The sequence below is a fragment of the Eriocheir sinensis genome, chromosome 52, assembly GCF_024679095.1.
Source record: "Eriocheir sinensis breed Jianghai 21 chromosome 52, ASM2467909v1, whole genome shotgun sequence".
Taxonomy (NCBI): Eukaryota; Metazoa; Arthropoda; class Malacostraca; order Decapoda; family Varunidae; genus Eriocheir; species Eriocheir sinensis.
In genome coordinates, this window is record NC_066560.1 from 4,209,496 (window position 1) to 4,224,073 (window position 14,578).

At 46.4% G+C, this 14,578-nt stretch overlaps 1 protein-coding gene across 1 annotated transcript; it reads left to right on the forward strand.

Moving 5' to 3' along the window:
• Nucleotides 1-5,193: 5,193 nt before the first annotated feature.
• Nucleotides 5,194-14,320, forward strand: LOC126982853 (somatostatin receptor type 2-like). Its single transcript, XM_050835125.1, has 2 exons — nucleotides 5,194-6,898; nucleotides 13,419-14,320. Exon 1 carries the CDS (start codon nucleotides 5,647-5,649, stop codon nucleotides 6,895-6,897), a length of 1,251 nt encoding a protein of 416 aa, XP_050691082.1. The 5' UTR covers nucleotides 5,194-5,646; the 3' UTR covers nucleotide 6,898; nucleotides 13,419-14,320.
• The last annotated feature ends 258 nt before the right edge of the window (nucleotides 14,321-14,578 follow it).

Sequence of the window (14,578 nt, forward strand, 5' to 3'; positions counted from 1 at the left end):
TTGGGTTGAGGGACAGGCAGAGAGGCAGTAACTTGTGGACACTGGTTCTGTTTCTTTCTCTCTTGTCTGCCTTCGACTGCTTTTCTTCTTCCCTTCAAGCAGTGGTTCCTAAAGTTCTCTACCGGTGACTCCAATTGAGGTTCAGGGCTACAGACAGGGACTCAGCAAGTTGTGGGTATATGTTCTGTTTTTTTTTGTTTGTTTGTTTTGTGTAGGCGTTGGACTGTTTCCTCTTTCCCTCAAGCAGTGGTTCTTAAACCTTTCTTCTAGTGACTCCAACCTAATTGTCAGCCGTTGAATACGTCGTGGCTGCGCAACTCAAGTTTTATGATCGCGCACATGGGATTCAGGTCAGGGGGAATTTGCAGGCCAGTCTTCAAAGAACGGCTCACAGCAGTCCTTGAGCCACTGCTTCACTAATGTAGCAGCGTGGCGCGGGGCAGCGTCCTGCATGAAGGGGGTGGCGTGACACACCTCACAAGACCCCGGTAGATGGTCCCTTAGAAGCTCCCTTGATTTATTGTGTTGCCTTCGGGTAACTCTGCAAGGCTTGCCACACAATAAGAGAAGTATCCCCACACCGTCAACGAATCAGGGAACCTGGCGGCCAGTGAAGTGTAGCTGGGGTCACGTTGGTGGCTGCCGGGGCGGCGGTACACGCCATGTCAAGATTAAGGGTGGTGGTGATTGATTGGGGAGAACTTTAGCAGAACGCTTCCCTTTGACAGTTATGGGCCGGCGAGAGTCAATGTTTCCTGCCTCTGCACGTTTCCCAACACACGAGCTAAGTTGCCAGATGTGTAATAATTTGATATAGAGCACCGCCAGAAGAAGAGCGTGCTTTTTAAAGATTCAAATGCTCAGTGCAGTCTCGGTGACAATAGTAGACGCTTGTAGCTTCGCAGATCCGCCTGCGAGGAAGGGTATAGGAATGGAGAGGTAAAGGGAGATTACGCAGTGACGGAGGAGGGGAGATTGAACAACAAAAACACGTAAGGAGGAGCAAAGTTTGGAGAGAAGAAAAAACGGTGAAAAGGGGAAAATTTGGAGAAAAGTTTGGAGTGAAGAAAAAAGTGGGAGAAAAAGGAAAATCTGTTTTGAGGGTTCAGGAAAGTGGGGAGGAAAGTCGTTACGGAGAAATCAAAGGTAAAGAAAGTTTGATGAGGGAATTTATGAAGGGAGGGAAGGAGGGAGGGAGAGAAGGGGAAACTGGAGGGAGAAAGGAGGAAAGATCGGAGGACGGGTGAAGAGAGTAAAGAGAAGGGAAGGCAAGAAGAAGGCGGGAGGGAGGAAGAGAAAATGAGGGAGAAGAGGAATTGAAGGAAGGGGAGATGGAAGGAAAGGTGAGGGAGAGGAAGAAGAAGGGAAGGCAAGCAGAAGAGTGAGAGGAAGACGAAAGGGAGGAAGAGAAAAAGAAGAGGGAGGGAGGGAGGGAAAGAAGGAAGAAGGGAGAGGGGAGATAAGGAGTGAGGAGGAAATATTCTTCGTGAATGTGTATTTATGAGCATCAAGAGTGAGAGTAAAAGGCGGGGAAGGAGGAAGAAAGGAAGGAAGGCAGGAAAGGGAGAAGCATGAAGAGGAGGGAGGAGGAGAGAGTATAGCATGGGTTGAAAGAGAAAATGAATGAGTTTGGAAGAAAGAAGAGGGAGGGATGGAAGGAAGGAAAGAATAAAGAAAGGAACGTACGAACGATATATGGAAGGAAGAAAGGAAGAGGAGTCTGGAAAAGAAGCTAAAAATGAAAGGAAAGTGTATATAGCTGAAGAAATTTAGAAAAAAAGAATATTTGTAATTAAAGAAAATGTATGTGATATAAAATTTTCATACGGAATGTATTTCCTTTCCTCCGCATCAATACACAAAATTACCAAATAAACTAAAATTAACATAATTAAACAGCATTTATCAATCAGTCAGTCAAGCCCCATTCACAATTCGGCGAGAATTGTCGGCTATTACGGCGAATCGGACTCTCGCCGTAGCCGCCTAACAAGTCGCCAATGTCGAGTGGACCTCGCCAGTTTCTCGTAGGGCGTGTTCATTGTTGCCGGTGTCGCTAGAAAATCGCTGACATCGTAGGACGCCGAAGGGCCTCGAACGAAAATCACAGCTAGCATTCGCCGTTGTCGTGCGGCGAATGGAAGATCGTCACAAAAAAATGACCGTTTTCCACAAATTGAGGAGGCTCGTGCGGAAGTCGAACGGACTCGCTGACCACATTCGTCGAGCTTGTGCGGGGTAGTGGGTGACTCGAACGGACTCGCCAAAAAACTCATCTCGCCCGCCTTTCACCGGTGAATCCGGCGGTTTCTAAAGACTGTCGACTGTGGCGAACTTCGGCAGAGTGCGAGCGGGCTTCAGAAGAAAGGAACCGAATATTCTAGACTTTTTTATATATATAGAATTACTCAAAGTCATTCAGTAAATTAGTTTATATAATTAATCCGCCATCAGGAAGTCAGCTTTTGAAATTAATTCCACATCAATCAGCCAGTTATTAATCGGAGTTTCCCCAGGAGTTAATCAGTTTGAGTATTAAGTAGATGTTCTCGTGTGTGTGTGTGTGTGTGTGTGTGTGTGTGTGTGTGTGTGTGTGTGTGTTTGTAGGGCTACACGTCATTCTTTCTGGAGGTAATTTAGTAACGGACAAGACAAACGGACGGGCAGACAGACAGGCAGACGGACAGACAAACAGCGAGGAGGTCATAACCAGTGTGAGATAGATATTAAGTAGACGTTTTCGTGTGTGTGTGTTTGTCAACTATGCGCCAATCTTTTTTTTTTTTTTTGGCCCCCCCAAAAAATTTGGTAGCGGACAGACAAGAGGCAGACAGACGGACAAAGAGATAGACAGACAGCGCGGAAGACGTAACCAGTGTGAGTTATGTATTAAGTAAACGTTTTCGTGTGTGTGTGTGTGTGTGTGTGTGTGTGTGTGTGTGTGTGTGTGTGTGTGTGTTTGGCAACTATACATTCATCTTGTTCTGAAGGGTAATTTGGTAACAGACAGATAAGACAGACAAACAGACAGACGAATAAAGAGACAGACAGACAGCAACTATACATCAGTCTTGTTCTGGCGGTAATTTGGTAACAGACAGACAAGACAGACAGAAAGAGACAGTGGGACAAAGACACATTCAGACAGCGAGGAAGACATAACCAGCTTGAAACAGATTTAAGTAGACATTCCCGTGTAAGTATTTAAGCGACAGACAGAAAGAGACAGAAGGACAGAGACATTCAGACAGGGAGGAAGACATAACCAGCTTGAGACAGAAGGACAGAGACATTCAGACAGGGAGGAAGACATAACCAGCTTGAGGCAGAAGGACAGAGACATTCAGACAGCGAGGAAGACATAACCAGCTTGAGGCAGAAGGACAGAGACATTCAGACAGCGAGGAAGACATAACCAGCTTGAGGCAGAAGGACAGAGACATTCAGACAGGGAGGAAGACATAAACAGCTTGAGACAGAAGGACAGAGACATTCAGACAGGGAGGAAGACATAACCAGCTTGAGGCAGAAGGACAGAGACATTCAGAGAAGGATAGAGACATTCAGACAGGGAGGAAGACATAAACAGCTTGAGACAGAAAAACAAAGAGACATACAGACAGCTAGGAAGACAAACAGCTTGAGAAAGAGACAGAAAAACAGAGACATTCAGACAGGAAGGAAGACATAAACAGCTTGAGACAGAAAAGCAAAGAGACATACAGACAGCTAGGAAGACAAACAGCTTGAGAAAGAGACAGAAAAACAGAGACATTCAGACAGGAAGGAAGACATAAACAGCTTGAGACAGAAAAACAGAGACATACAGACAGCTAGGAAGACAAACAGCTTGAGAAAGAGACAGAAAAACAGAGACATTCAGACAGGAAGGAAGACATAAACAGCTTGAGACAGAAAAACAAAGAGACATACAGACAGCGAGGAAGACATAACCAGCTTGAGGCAGAAGGACAGAGACATTCAGAGAAGGATAGAGACATTCAGACAGGGAGGAAGACATAAACAGCTTGAGACAGAAAAACAAAGAGACATACAGACAGCTAGGAAGACAAACAGCTTGAGAAAGAGAGAAAGACAGAGACATTCAGACAGCGAGGAAGACAAACAGCTTGAGAAAGAGACAGAAAGACAGAGACATTCAGACAGGGAGGAAGACATAACCAGCTTGAGACAGTAGACGTTCCCGTGTAAGTATTTAAGAGACAGACAATAGACAGACGGACGCCCAAAGAGAAAGACAGACGGCGAGGGAGACGTAATCGTTTTGCTCAGCGGGTCGACAATGAGTGACAAGAGCCTTCATGCTTTTAATGGAAATCTTCATCATCTCCGACCTCGTCCTCGTCATCTCTTCTCATTCCCTCATAAAAGCAAGACTCCAAAATATTTAATAAACTGCCTCTGGTCCATGAATAGATTTGGGAGAGAGACACACACACACACACACACACACACACACACACACACACACACTATCTCTCTCATTCTCGCTCACATACCCGTACACACACAGACACAAAGATTAGAGAAAGAAGAAAGAAAAAATAAAACAGCAACAACAACAAAAACATTCAGAAAGAAACAAAGAAAGAAAGGAAGGAAGGGAGACGTACAAGACAGGCCGATTACAAAGGAAATAAAGACGGAAGAAAAAAAAAAAGGAAGCGAAGACACAAAAGAAGGAAACAGAAGAAGTTAGACAAGCGTAAAACAGAACGAGGAGCAGAAAGGAAGAAAATGTAAGGTGTGCATGTGTGTGTGTGTGTGTGTGTGTGTGTGTGTGTGTGTGTGTGTGGAGACAAAGAAGCAGACAAAGGAGAGGATAAAGAGAGAGAGAGAGAGAGAGAGAGAGAGAGAGAGAGAGAGAGAGAGAGAGAGAGAGAGAGAGAATAATAATGGGATTTTGCCATTTGCGAATTCCACCCGATTTATGCAAGCTCAGTAACGGAAAAGTTGATGTAGGGGTGGAGGGGGTAAGGAGGGGGTGGAGGCTGCTACAAGGGGGGGTAATGGAGGGGGCGGGGGTGAGGGAATGCTGGTGTATGGGGAGTTGTTGTAATTGGAGACTGTCATAATGAGGGGGGTGAGGGGAGGCTGTGGTGTTGAGGGGATGGTGATGAGCGGAGGGGGTGGTGTTGAGGGGGGTGCTATGGTGTAAAGTGCGGGGTATGGAGTATGGTGGTAGGGTGTAAGCTGAGCGAGGGCCGCCGAGGGGCGTGATGTGGGGTGATGCGGGAAGTGAAGGGGCAAGCAATGATGAGAGGGGGCTGATCGGGGGTTAGAGGGGGAGGCTAGGGGCTGTGGGTGAAGTGTGTGTGTGTGTGTGTTAGCATCACTCATGTACCGCCTCTTCGTCCTGCAGGTGTTGTGATCGCCTGAAGGAGACGCCGTTGCCGCCGTCACCGCCTCCGCCCCGAGACTGCCGTCAGGGGTGGCCGGTGCCAGGCCGCCCCCCCCCCGCCCCGTGTACCCGCCTGCCAGGGCGCCGCAAGCTGACATGACCGAGGCAGGCCGGCACACAGGGGCCGCCGCGCACGCACCCGGCTCGCATTAGACACTCTTGGGACCGCTCGCCGCCCCCGTCAGGCCATTTTCTCCACCGCCGCCGCCACCGCCACCGCCGCCATGAACTACTCGCTGGAGCCCGAGTATGACTTCAACAACACGTTCCACCTCAACTGCTCGTACCTCAACGAGTCGCTGGGGCCGCCGGACGTCAACTGCTCGCTGGGCATCTTCCGCGGCGGCATGTCGTCCATCCACCTGGTGGCCAACGTGATCATGCAGACCTGCTACGCCGTGGCCTTCCTCGTGGGCCTGTGCGGCAACACGCTCGTCATCTACGTGGTCACCAGGTTCTCCAAGATGCAGACGGTCACCAACCTCTACATCCTCAACCTGGCCATCGCGGACGAGCTCTTCGTGATCGGCATCCCCTTCCTCATGACCACCTCGGTGCTGGGCCACTGGCCCTTCGGCCCCTACATGTGCAAGCTGTACATGATCACCACCTCGCTCAACCAGTTCACCAGCTCGCTCTTCCTCACCATCATGAGCGCCGACCGCTACATCGCCGTGTGTCACCCCATCAGCTCGCCCAAGTTCCGCACGCCCATGATCTCCAAGCTGGTGTCGCTCACGGCCTGGACGCTCTCCGCCCTCATGATCGTGCCCGTCTTCATGTACTCCAACACCATCGAAATGGACAGCAAGACCAACTGTAACATCGTGTGGCCGGACGGGTTTGGCGTGAACGGGCAAGTGGTGTTCACGCTGTATTCGCTGGTGCTGGCCTTCACCGTGCCTGTGGTGCTCATCTTCATCTTCTACGGCCTGGTGCTGCACAAGCTCCAGACGGTGGGGCCAAAGTCCAAGTCCAAGGAGAAGAAGAAGAGCCACCGCAAGGTGACCAAGATGGTGCTGACGGTGATCACGGTGTACGTGCTGTGCTGGCTGCCCTACTGGGTGCTGCAGCTCACGCTCATCCTCACGCCGCCGGGCGAGGGCCAGAGTCCCTTCATGGTGGTGCTCTTCCTCATCTCCTCCTGCCTCTCCTACATTAACTCCGCCATCAACCCCATTCTGTACGCCTTCCTCAGCGACAACTTCAAGAAGAGCTTCCTCAAGGCCTGCACCTGCGCCACCCGGAGGGACGTCAACAACCTCCTCGCCGCTGAGAACTCCATGTTCACGCGGCGGCGCGGCGGCTCCTCGCGCGCCCGCAGCGTCAAGAGCCGCGACGACGGCCAGCGCGACACCCAGGGCACCGCCATCCGTGATGAGCCCACCACGGCCTTCACCATGACCACGCGATGCCCCCCCAGCATCGCCGCCAGGGAGAACGGCAGCCAGGCGCCCCCCACCTCCCAACTCTGAGGTGTGTGTGTGTGTGTGTGTGTGTGTGTGGCGGCACAGGTGGTAAGAAGATCAAGGAAGAGTCAAGACGGAGCTCAGACTCTGCCGTCCTCCTCTTCCTTATCCCTCTTGGCCTTCGTCCTCCTTTTCCTCCTCTTCTTTATCTTTCTTGCCCTTCGTCCTCATCCTCCTCTTCCTTATCGCTCCTGCCCTTCGTCCTTTTTTTCTTCTTCCTCCTCCTCCTCCACCTCCTCCTCCTTATCCCTTATCCCTTTTCTTCCTCTTCGTTTTCTCCTGTTCATCCTCATTTTCATATTTTTCTTACCCGTGTCCTCTTCCTCCTTCTCTTCCTCCTCCTCCTCCTCCTCCTCTTTCTCTTCCTCTTCCTCCTTTCTATATATCCTTCAGGGCCCTCCTCCTCCTGCTCTCGTCTCCCCCCTCCTCCCCAAAGATTAGCTGAGGATCCACCGTCCATCCATCCCCGGCAGCCTGGAGGAGGTGGGATGGGGAGGATCTTCTTGGGGATCACCACAAGATGCACCCACTCCCCACCCTTCCCCTCCCCTCCCCCATACCCCCCAACACCCCTACGCACGCCATCCCTGTACACTAATCCATGATGTTACCTGCCTCTCAACCTATCTTCCCCATCTCTCTATGTTATATACAGCATCGCCAACTCTCTCACTAAAGGGGCTATTACACTGGGCAAATTTTCCGTGGATCTTCAGTCAAACCACGATTTCTGCTAGCGTGTTCTTCATTTGTTTCTTGTTATTGCTGCTGCTGATGATGATGGTGAGTAATACCGTCGTCCTTTAGTGAAATCTACTGTAGCTTTGGAAGATCGTGGACACGTCAGAAAACCACGGAAATATAAGAACCACGCCAGCGGAAATCGTGGTTTGACTGAAGATCCACGGAAAATTTGCCCAGTGTAATAGACCCTTAATTTATGATGCTCTCCCCATCCTCCCGTCGCTCCGTGTTATTCTCAGTATCACCAACACTAATGCACGTCGTAACCACAGCTTGTAAGAGTCCGGCAACAACTCTTTCTATCTATCTATATATAACTCTACCTACCTTCCTTCTTCACATCTCCTCGTTATATATTTAGCATCAGCAACTCTCCAAGGCACGTAACTAAAGCCGAAATTGCATTAGCTTGTAAAGGCCCGCAACAGCTCTATATCTATCTCTATATATCTATATCTCTACTTGTCTACCTTCTTCTCATCTGTCCATATTATATTTAACATCACCAACTCTATCTAATGCACGTAACCAAAGACAAGATTGCATGGCTAGTGAGGACCTGGCAACACCTCTCTGTCTGTCTCTATATATCTCTATTTCTACCTGTCTACCTTCTTCTCATCTGTCCATATTATCGCCAACTCTCTATCCACAGCCGAGATTGCATGGCTAGGGAGGGCCTGGCAACAGCTCTCTCTCTATCTCTATATATCTCTATCTCTACCTGTCTTCCTTCTTCATATCTCTCCATGTCATATTTAGGTCACTTAACTCTCTCTTCAGTACATGCACATAACCATAGTCGAGATTGCACGGCTTGTGAGGGCCCGGCAACAGCTCCCCACCCACCTACTCGGCCTCCAGTTACCCCTCAGTGCTGTAGCGTTAGTTTTAACAGCCCGCGGAGCTCATGTTCTCGCACTCCGGAATGTCGTAAAAGAAGTGTATTCATGGGGTGAGCACGCCAGCTGACGGGGAGGCGGCCTGGGTACACTGCGCATTAGTGAGAGAGAGAGAGAGAGAGAGAGAGAGAGAGAGAGAGAGAGCTGATATTAAAGTTAAAGAGTGCAAACGTGTGTGTGTGTGACTGTGACTGTGTGTGTGTGTGTGTGTGTGTGTACCAAAGAGGAAAACACACACACACACACACACACACACACACACACACACACACACACACACAGCTTAATCAGCAATCGCCGTATGGAATGTTCAGTTCCAATTTATTTATTTATTTTCTATCCCTGAAAATGCTACTTATACTGATGAGGTAGACTGCGTTGATTTATGATGCCACACAAATACTCTATTATATGATTCTCTCTCTCTCTCTCTCTCTCTCTCTCTCTCTCTCTCTCTCTCTCTCTCTCTCTCTCAAACACACACACACACACACCGCACAACTACTCTTTTAGTATTCCATTTCATTCTTATAACGTAAAACATACTTGAAATTGCTTTTCCATGAAGAGAGAGAGAGAGAGAGAGAGAGAGAGAGAGAGAGTGAATCCTACACTTTTACTACTACTACTACTACTACTATTACTATTTCTACAACTATACAATTGCTCCTACTATCCCTCCTTCAACTACTATTACCACCACCACCGCTACTACTACTACTACTACTACTACTACTACTACTACTACTACTACTACTACTACTATTACTACTACTACTACTACTTCTATCACCACCATTGTCTGGGCCCCTAGCGTCGGTGTGGCTTCTGATAATAATACTCGCGGGAAAAATCCTTTAAATCCGGGTTACTCTTTGTAGCTTGGCCGTGAAAGTCGTTGTTGACGGAAAAGATTTGTTTTTAATTAAATTCGAAGTCTAGTCTCAGTTTAGGATTGCGGAGTTGTTTACCATTCTGCTGTGCTGTGTTGTATTGTTGTTGTTGTTGGTGGTGGTAGTGGTGGTGATGGTTGTGGCTGAAAGGAATGGTGATGAAATTTGGTTGTGGTGATGGTGATGATGATGATGAAAAGGATGGTGGTGAAAGTAAGGCTGCTGTGGTGATGGTGATGGAGGTTGATGTTGGTGGTGGTGATGAAAAGGATGGTAATGGAAAATGTAGTTGTGGTGGTGATGCTGGTGGTGATAGTGATGGTGGTCGTGGTGAAGATAGTGTTGTTGTTGTTATTGGTAGTGGTGGTGGTGGTGGTGAGGGTGATGATTTAAAGCGTAGTAGTGGTGGTGTTGGTGGTGATAGTGATGGTGGTCATGGTAAAGATAGTGTTGTTGTTGTTGTTGTTGTTATTCGTAGTGGTGATGGTGGAAAGGGTGATGAAAGACGTAATAGTAGTAGTGGTGGTTGTGGTGGTGGTGGTGGTGGTGAAAGAGGTGGTGATGAAAAGGGTTGTGGTGGTGGTGGCAACGTCGCAGTCAACAGTAATATAGTTTTTTTCTTGTTCATTCGCTCCATCAGTCTTTCATCTCTCTCTCTCTCTCTCTCTCTCTCTCTCTCTCTCTCTCTCTTACTGCCACCTTCAGAAAGTCATTAAACATCACAGTTCCACTTTCAAGACGATATGAGAGAGAGAGAGAGAGAGAGAGAGAGATGTTGGGTGTTTCACAAGATGAGAAATTTCTTGTCAGGTGTAATCTCATAATTGTCCTTCACTCTCTTTATTATCTCTCTCTCTCTCTCTCTCTCTCTCCACACACACACAAACCTAAACCGTTTTTGCTTGATATTATTATTATTATTATTATTATTATTATTATTATTATTATTAGTAGTAGTAGTAGTAGTAGTAGTAGTAGTAGTAGTAGCAGTAGTAGTAAAGCTTAAACATTTTCATTACTCTTATTTTTGCTTTTATAATTATCATTCTCATTGCTGCTGTTTTTATCTATCTCATCGCCGGGGGGGCCGCTGTATTATAATTACCGCTGAATAATGAACAACAACGGTGACAACAATATTATAATTTTCTCCCAGCGTTAAAAAAAATCTCTTCATTATTCCTTTTTTTTTTTTGCTCATGCTCCCTTTTATTTCGTTCTGTCTGCCCACTTCTGTTAATGTTGCACTCAGGTTGTAATTTCCACCACCATCACCTCGAGTTACACACACACACACACACACACACACACACCAACGGCTGCTTCTAATCTAAACCGTTTTTTAGCCTTCGTTGAACTCCACAAACTTCACTTCCAATTTCTTTTTTTTTTCTCCGTTTGCGTGCGACATTCTATCACAAGCAGAAAAATAATCACTGTGTTGGATGTTGCCATTAACCCGTGAAAAAAGGGGTGGAGAGAGAGAGAGAGAGAGAGAGAGAGAGAGAGAGAGAGAGAGTTCTGGCTGATCGATATTGTTGGAACTGATCTCAAGGGAGTGGCCTACAAAGGGACACGTATCAGGTGGGTATGGAGGCTAACTAAGCTACTGTAAAAGACTACTATACATATCATTTTTCATTGGGGAGGATAATTAATTGACTTTTACTCGAGGGAATTGCAACCCACACGAGTACTATTCTGACCTTCAAAGAGCCACATCGATTCCCCTCTACTATACATATCATTTTTCATTGTGGGGATAATTAATTAACTCTTACCTCGAGGGAATAGACGCACCTAACATCATCATAGCCGATCCAGGATTCAGTACGTTTCCTAACTTAAAGGCGGTAATGTTATAATTGTATCTCGTAAAGAATCCTTATAACCAAAAACTAACTGAAATTATGAGTATTCTTTTTCTTGTGCAGAACATTGAATTAACAACAGAACAGCAATATGAAAATACGTTAATATTTTATACGGCAACTGTGGCCCGAGTCAGCTGCGCACACCATTTTGTGGATCATTGGTTGCTGGACAGCGGTAGAGGAAGGACCTTGCTTCAATATTTAGTTCACGTTTTGACTCCATGTTGGACTATATAAGGAAGAGAGTTGGTGTGGAATAGTATGCAGAGAGAGAGAGAGAGAGAGAGAGAGAGAGAGAGAGAGAGAGAGAGAGAGAGAGAGAGAGAGAGAGACAGACAGATAGATGGATGGAGAGATAGAGAGAGATGGATAAAGAGATACAAGCCTTAATTTAACAGGTACAACACTTTCAAAAGATACTCCTAAAAACATTCTTCCCCACTCTCACGCACGTGGAAAAAAGTGTAAAAAAAATTAACAAAAAAGAACGGAAAAGTAAATCAGTGAGTCTTTGAAGGTAAGGAAGGTACATTCCCTGTAGGTAAAACTTAATTAATTTCCCTTCCATAAAAACCGTTTCCCGGCAGCTGATTGAAGCCATAAAGTCCCCCAGCAGGTAATAGGTATCAGGTAGGACTGGCGCCGCTAATTGATTGGTTACCTGGGCCGTCGCTCCTCAGGTAACAGGTGTGTGGGGCTCTCCAGGTGACTGTCTGCTGGTGATGGGAGTAATTACTAATGTCTTCTTTGAGGGTAGGCTTCCAGGTACTCATAGCGAGGTAGCGGCGGAGGACGGAGGAACGGTTATTATTATTATTATTATTATTTCCTATTTGGCTTCCCAGCTTTTATATAACAAGTTGGCTGCCACTGTTGTTGTTGTTGCTGGCGGTGGTGGTGGTGGTGGGTGTTGTTGTTGTTGTTGGTAGTTGTTGTGTTTTATAGTAAGGGAGGCAGTTCAAGGGCACACACACACACACACACACACACACACAAAAAAAAAAAAAAAAAAAAAAAGAGAAACAAAAATCCCTCTAAGCGCTGCTCCAACAACAGAAAACGGAACAAGGGGCCAGAGGAGAGGTCAGTTTCAGGTGGCTTGCTAATGGTGGGGTCAGGTTAGGTTACATGAAAGTGCGTGCAAACAACAAAACACCCACTTAATTAAAGACCACGTATCAAGACGCCTTTCAAACCGCTGCTGAATGTTCTGTCGGCAATCTCCGTTTCCACTATTTTTTTTCGTGGAACAGCCATTATTTTTTTTTTTTTTTTAGGTTTTAGGGTTTGAAGTTTAGGATTAGTTTTATTATGTTGTTTTATTTTCTTGGTCTCGAGTCCTTCCTCTGGTGCAAAAAAAGGAAATTCCGTGTGGCGAGCAGGTCTTAAATTTCGCGACGAGAGTGTTCGAAATTCAATTAGACACACAATTACGCGTGAGAGAGAAACAAATACCGCGGCCCTCAGGTTACATGATCCGAATAACGTGAAGTCAAACAGCTTGTGCTTCGTGTATTTAGAGGAAAGGAGGCAGTTCAAGGGAAGAAAAGTAAACAAAAAAATATATAAATAGAAAAGAAAGAAGGAGTGGGAAACAAAAAGACTCGCCGGCGCTGCAGAATATCGAGGAAAGAGGGCAGCTCAAGGGAAAAAAAAAATAAATAAATAAATAAATAGAAAAGAAAAAAAAGGAGGGGGAAACAAAAAGACTCACCGGCGCTGCAGAATATCGAACGAGGGTCAGAATCATGAGAGGTGTTTAGATAGTCCCCTCTTGAAAGCGTTTAAGCCGTAGGCAAGAAGACAGACAGACTATTGCATTAGTCTAAACCACACCATCACTTTGTTGTTTCTTTTTACAGCAAAACAAACTTACAGATACAAAGAGATTTTAAGTAGATAGAGGTGAAGAAAAAGCCCACTAAGTCGCTGCTCCAAGTATAAGTATTTCTCTTCCACCTCCTCCACGGAAAAGGATGAAAGAGTGGAGATTTTGGTTCTCTCTTGCATTAATAACTTGGACTGATTGCTGATTGCCTCCCTCCACGCAGCTCCCAGGTACGACTCCACAGGTAACTTCTCCCCAGGTAACAGGTGTATTTTTCTCTCCGCAGGTAGAGGAGTGGAGGAAAGCAGATCACGTGACACCGAAGGACCTCCCCATAGGACCTGAGGCTTACATCCTACGCCCGGAGTCCTGAGAGAGAGAGAGAGAGAGAGAGAGAGAGAGAGAGAGAGAGAGAGAGAGAGAGCCGTATAGGTTAATTAGGTGTTGTCTCGCTAGAATATATAATCTTGTTTGTAATCGAAATGACGTCATATCCGAGAGTAATTATATATATGTAATCTTAAGTGTCATCACCATCACTACCACCATCATCACCACCACTACCACTACCATCATCACCACCATTATTATTATCTTCACGGTGTTATTTATCATGTCAATCACCACCACCATCACCACCAGTATTACCACCACCATCACCACCATCACCACCCCTTATATGATATGCGCTATTGGTGGTGATGGTTATGGTGGTAATGGTGATGGTGGGGGTGGTAATGATCTAACCTGAAGTGATGTGAGAGAGGTTATCATCATCATCATCACCATCATCATCATTGCATTCGTCACCTTTGCATACAACTATTACTATGTCATCACCATCATCACCATCACCGTCACCACCGTCACCACAACAACGACTCACCATTAATCACCAAAGCTCGTTACCTGCTCTCAAATTACTCACTACGCCTCTTGATTGCCCTTCCCTTCCCTTCCCTTCCCTTCCCTTCCCTTTCTTTCACTTCTCTTCCCTTCCCTTCCCTTTCTTTCACTTCTCTTCCCTTCCCTTCCCTTCCTTTCACTTCTCTTCCCATCCCTTCCCTTCCCTTTCTTTCACTTCTCTTCCCTTCCCTTCCCTTCCCTTCCCTTCCCTTCCCTTCTCTTCCCTTCCCTTCCCTTCCTTTCACTTCTCTTCCCTTCCCTTTCCTTTCCTTCCCTTCCCTTCCATTCCATTCCATTCCATTCCATTTTCTTCCCCTTTCCTTCATATCCTCATCATTCGTTAGTCCTCTCCTTCCTCCCATTCTTTTTTTTTCCTTTCTTTTTCCCACTTTTTTCCTCCCATCGTTTCTCTTCCTTTCTTTCTTTTTTCTTCTCCTTTATTCTAACTTCTTTCTTCTTCTTTCTTTTTCTTCTTCTTTCTTCTTCCTTCCTCCTCATCTTTTATTCTTCCTCCTTTTCTTTTCTTCCTCTTTTCTTTTC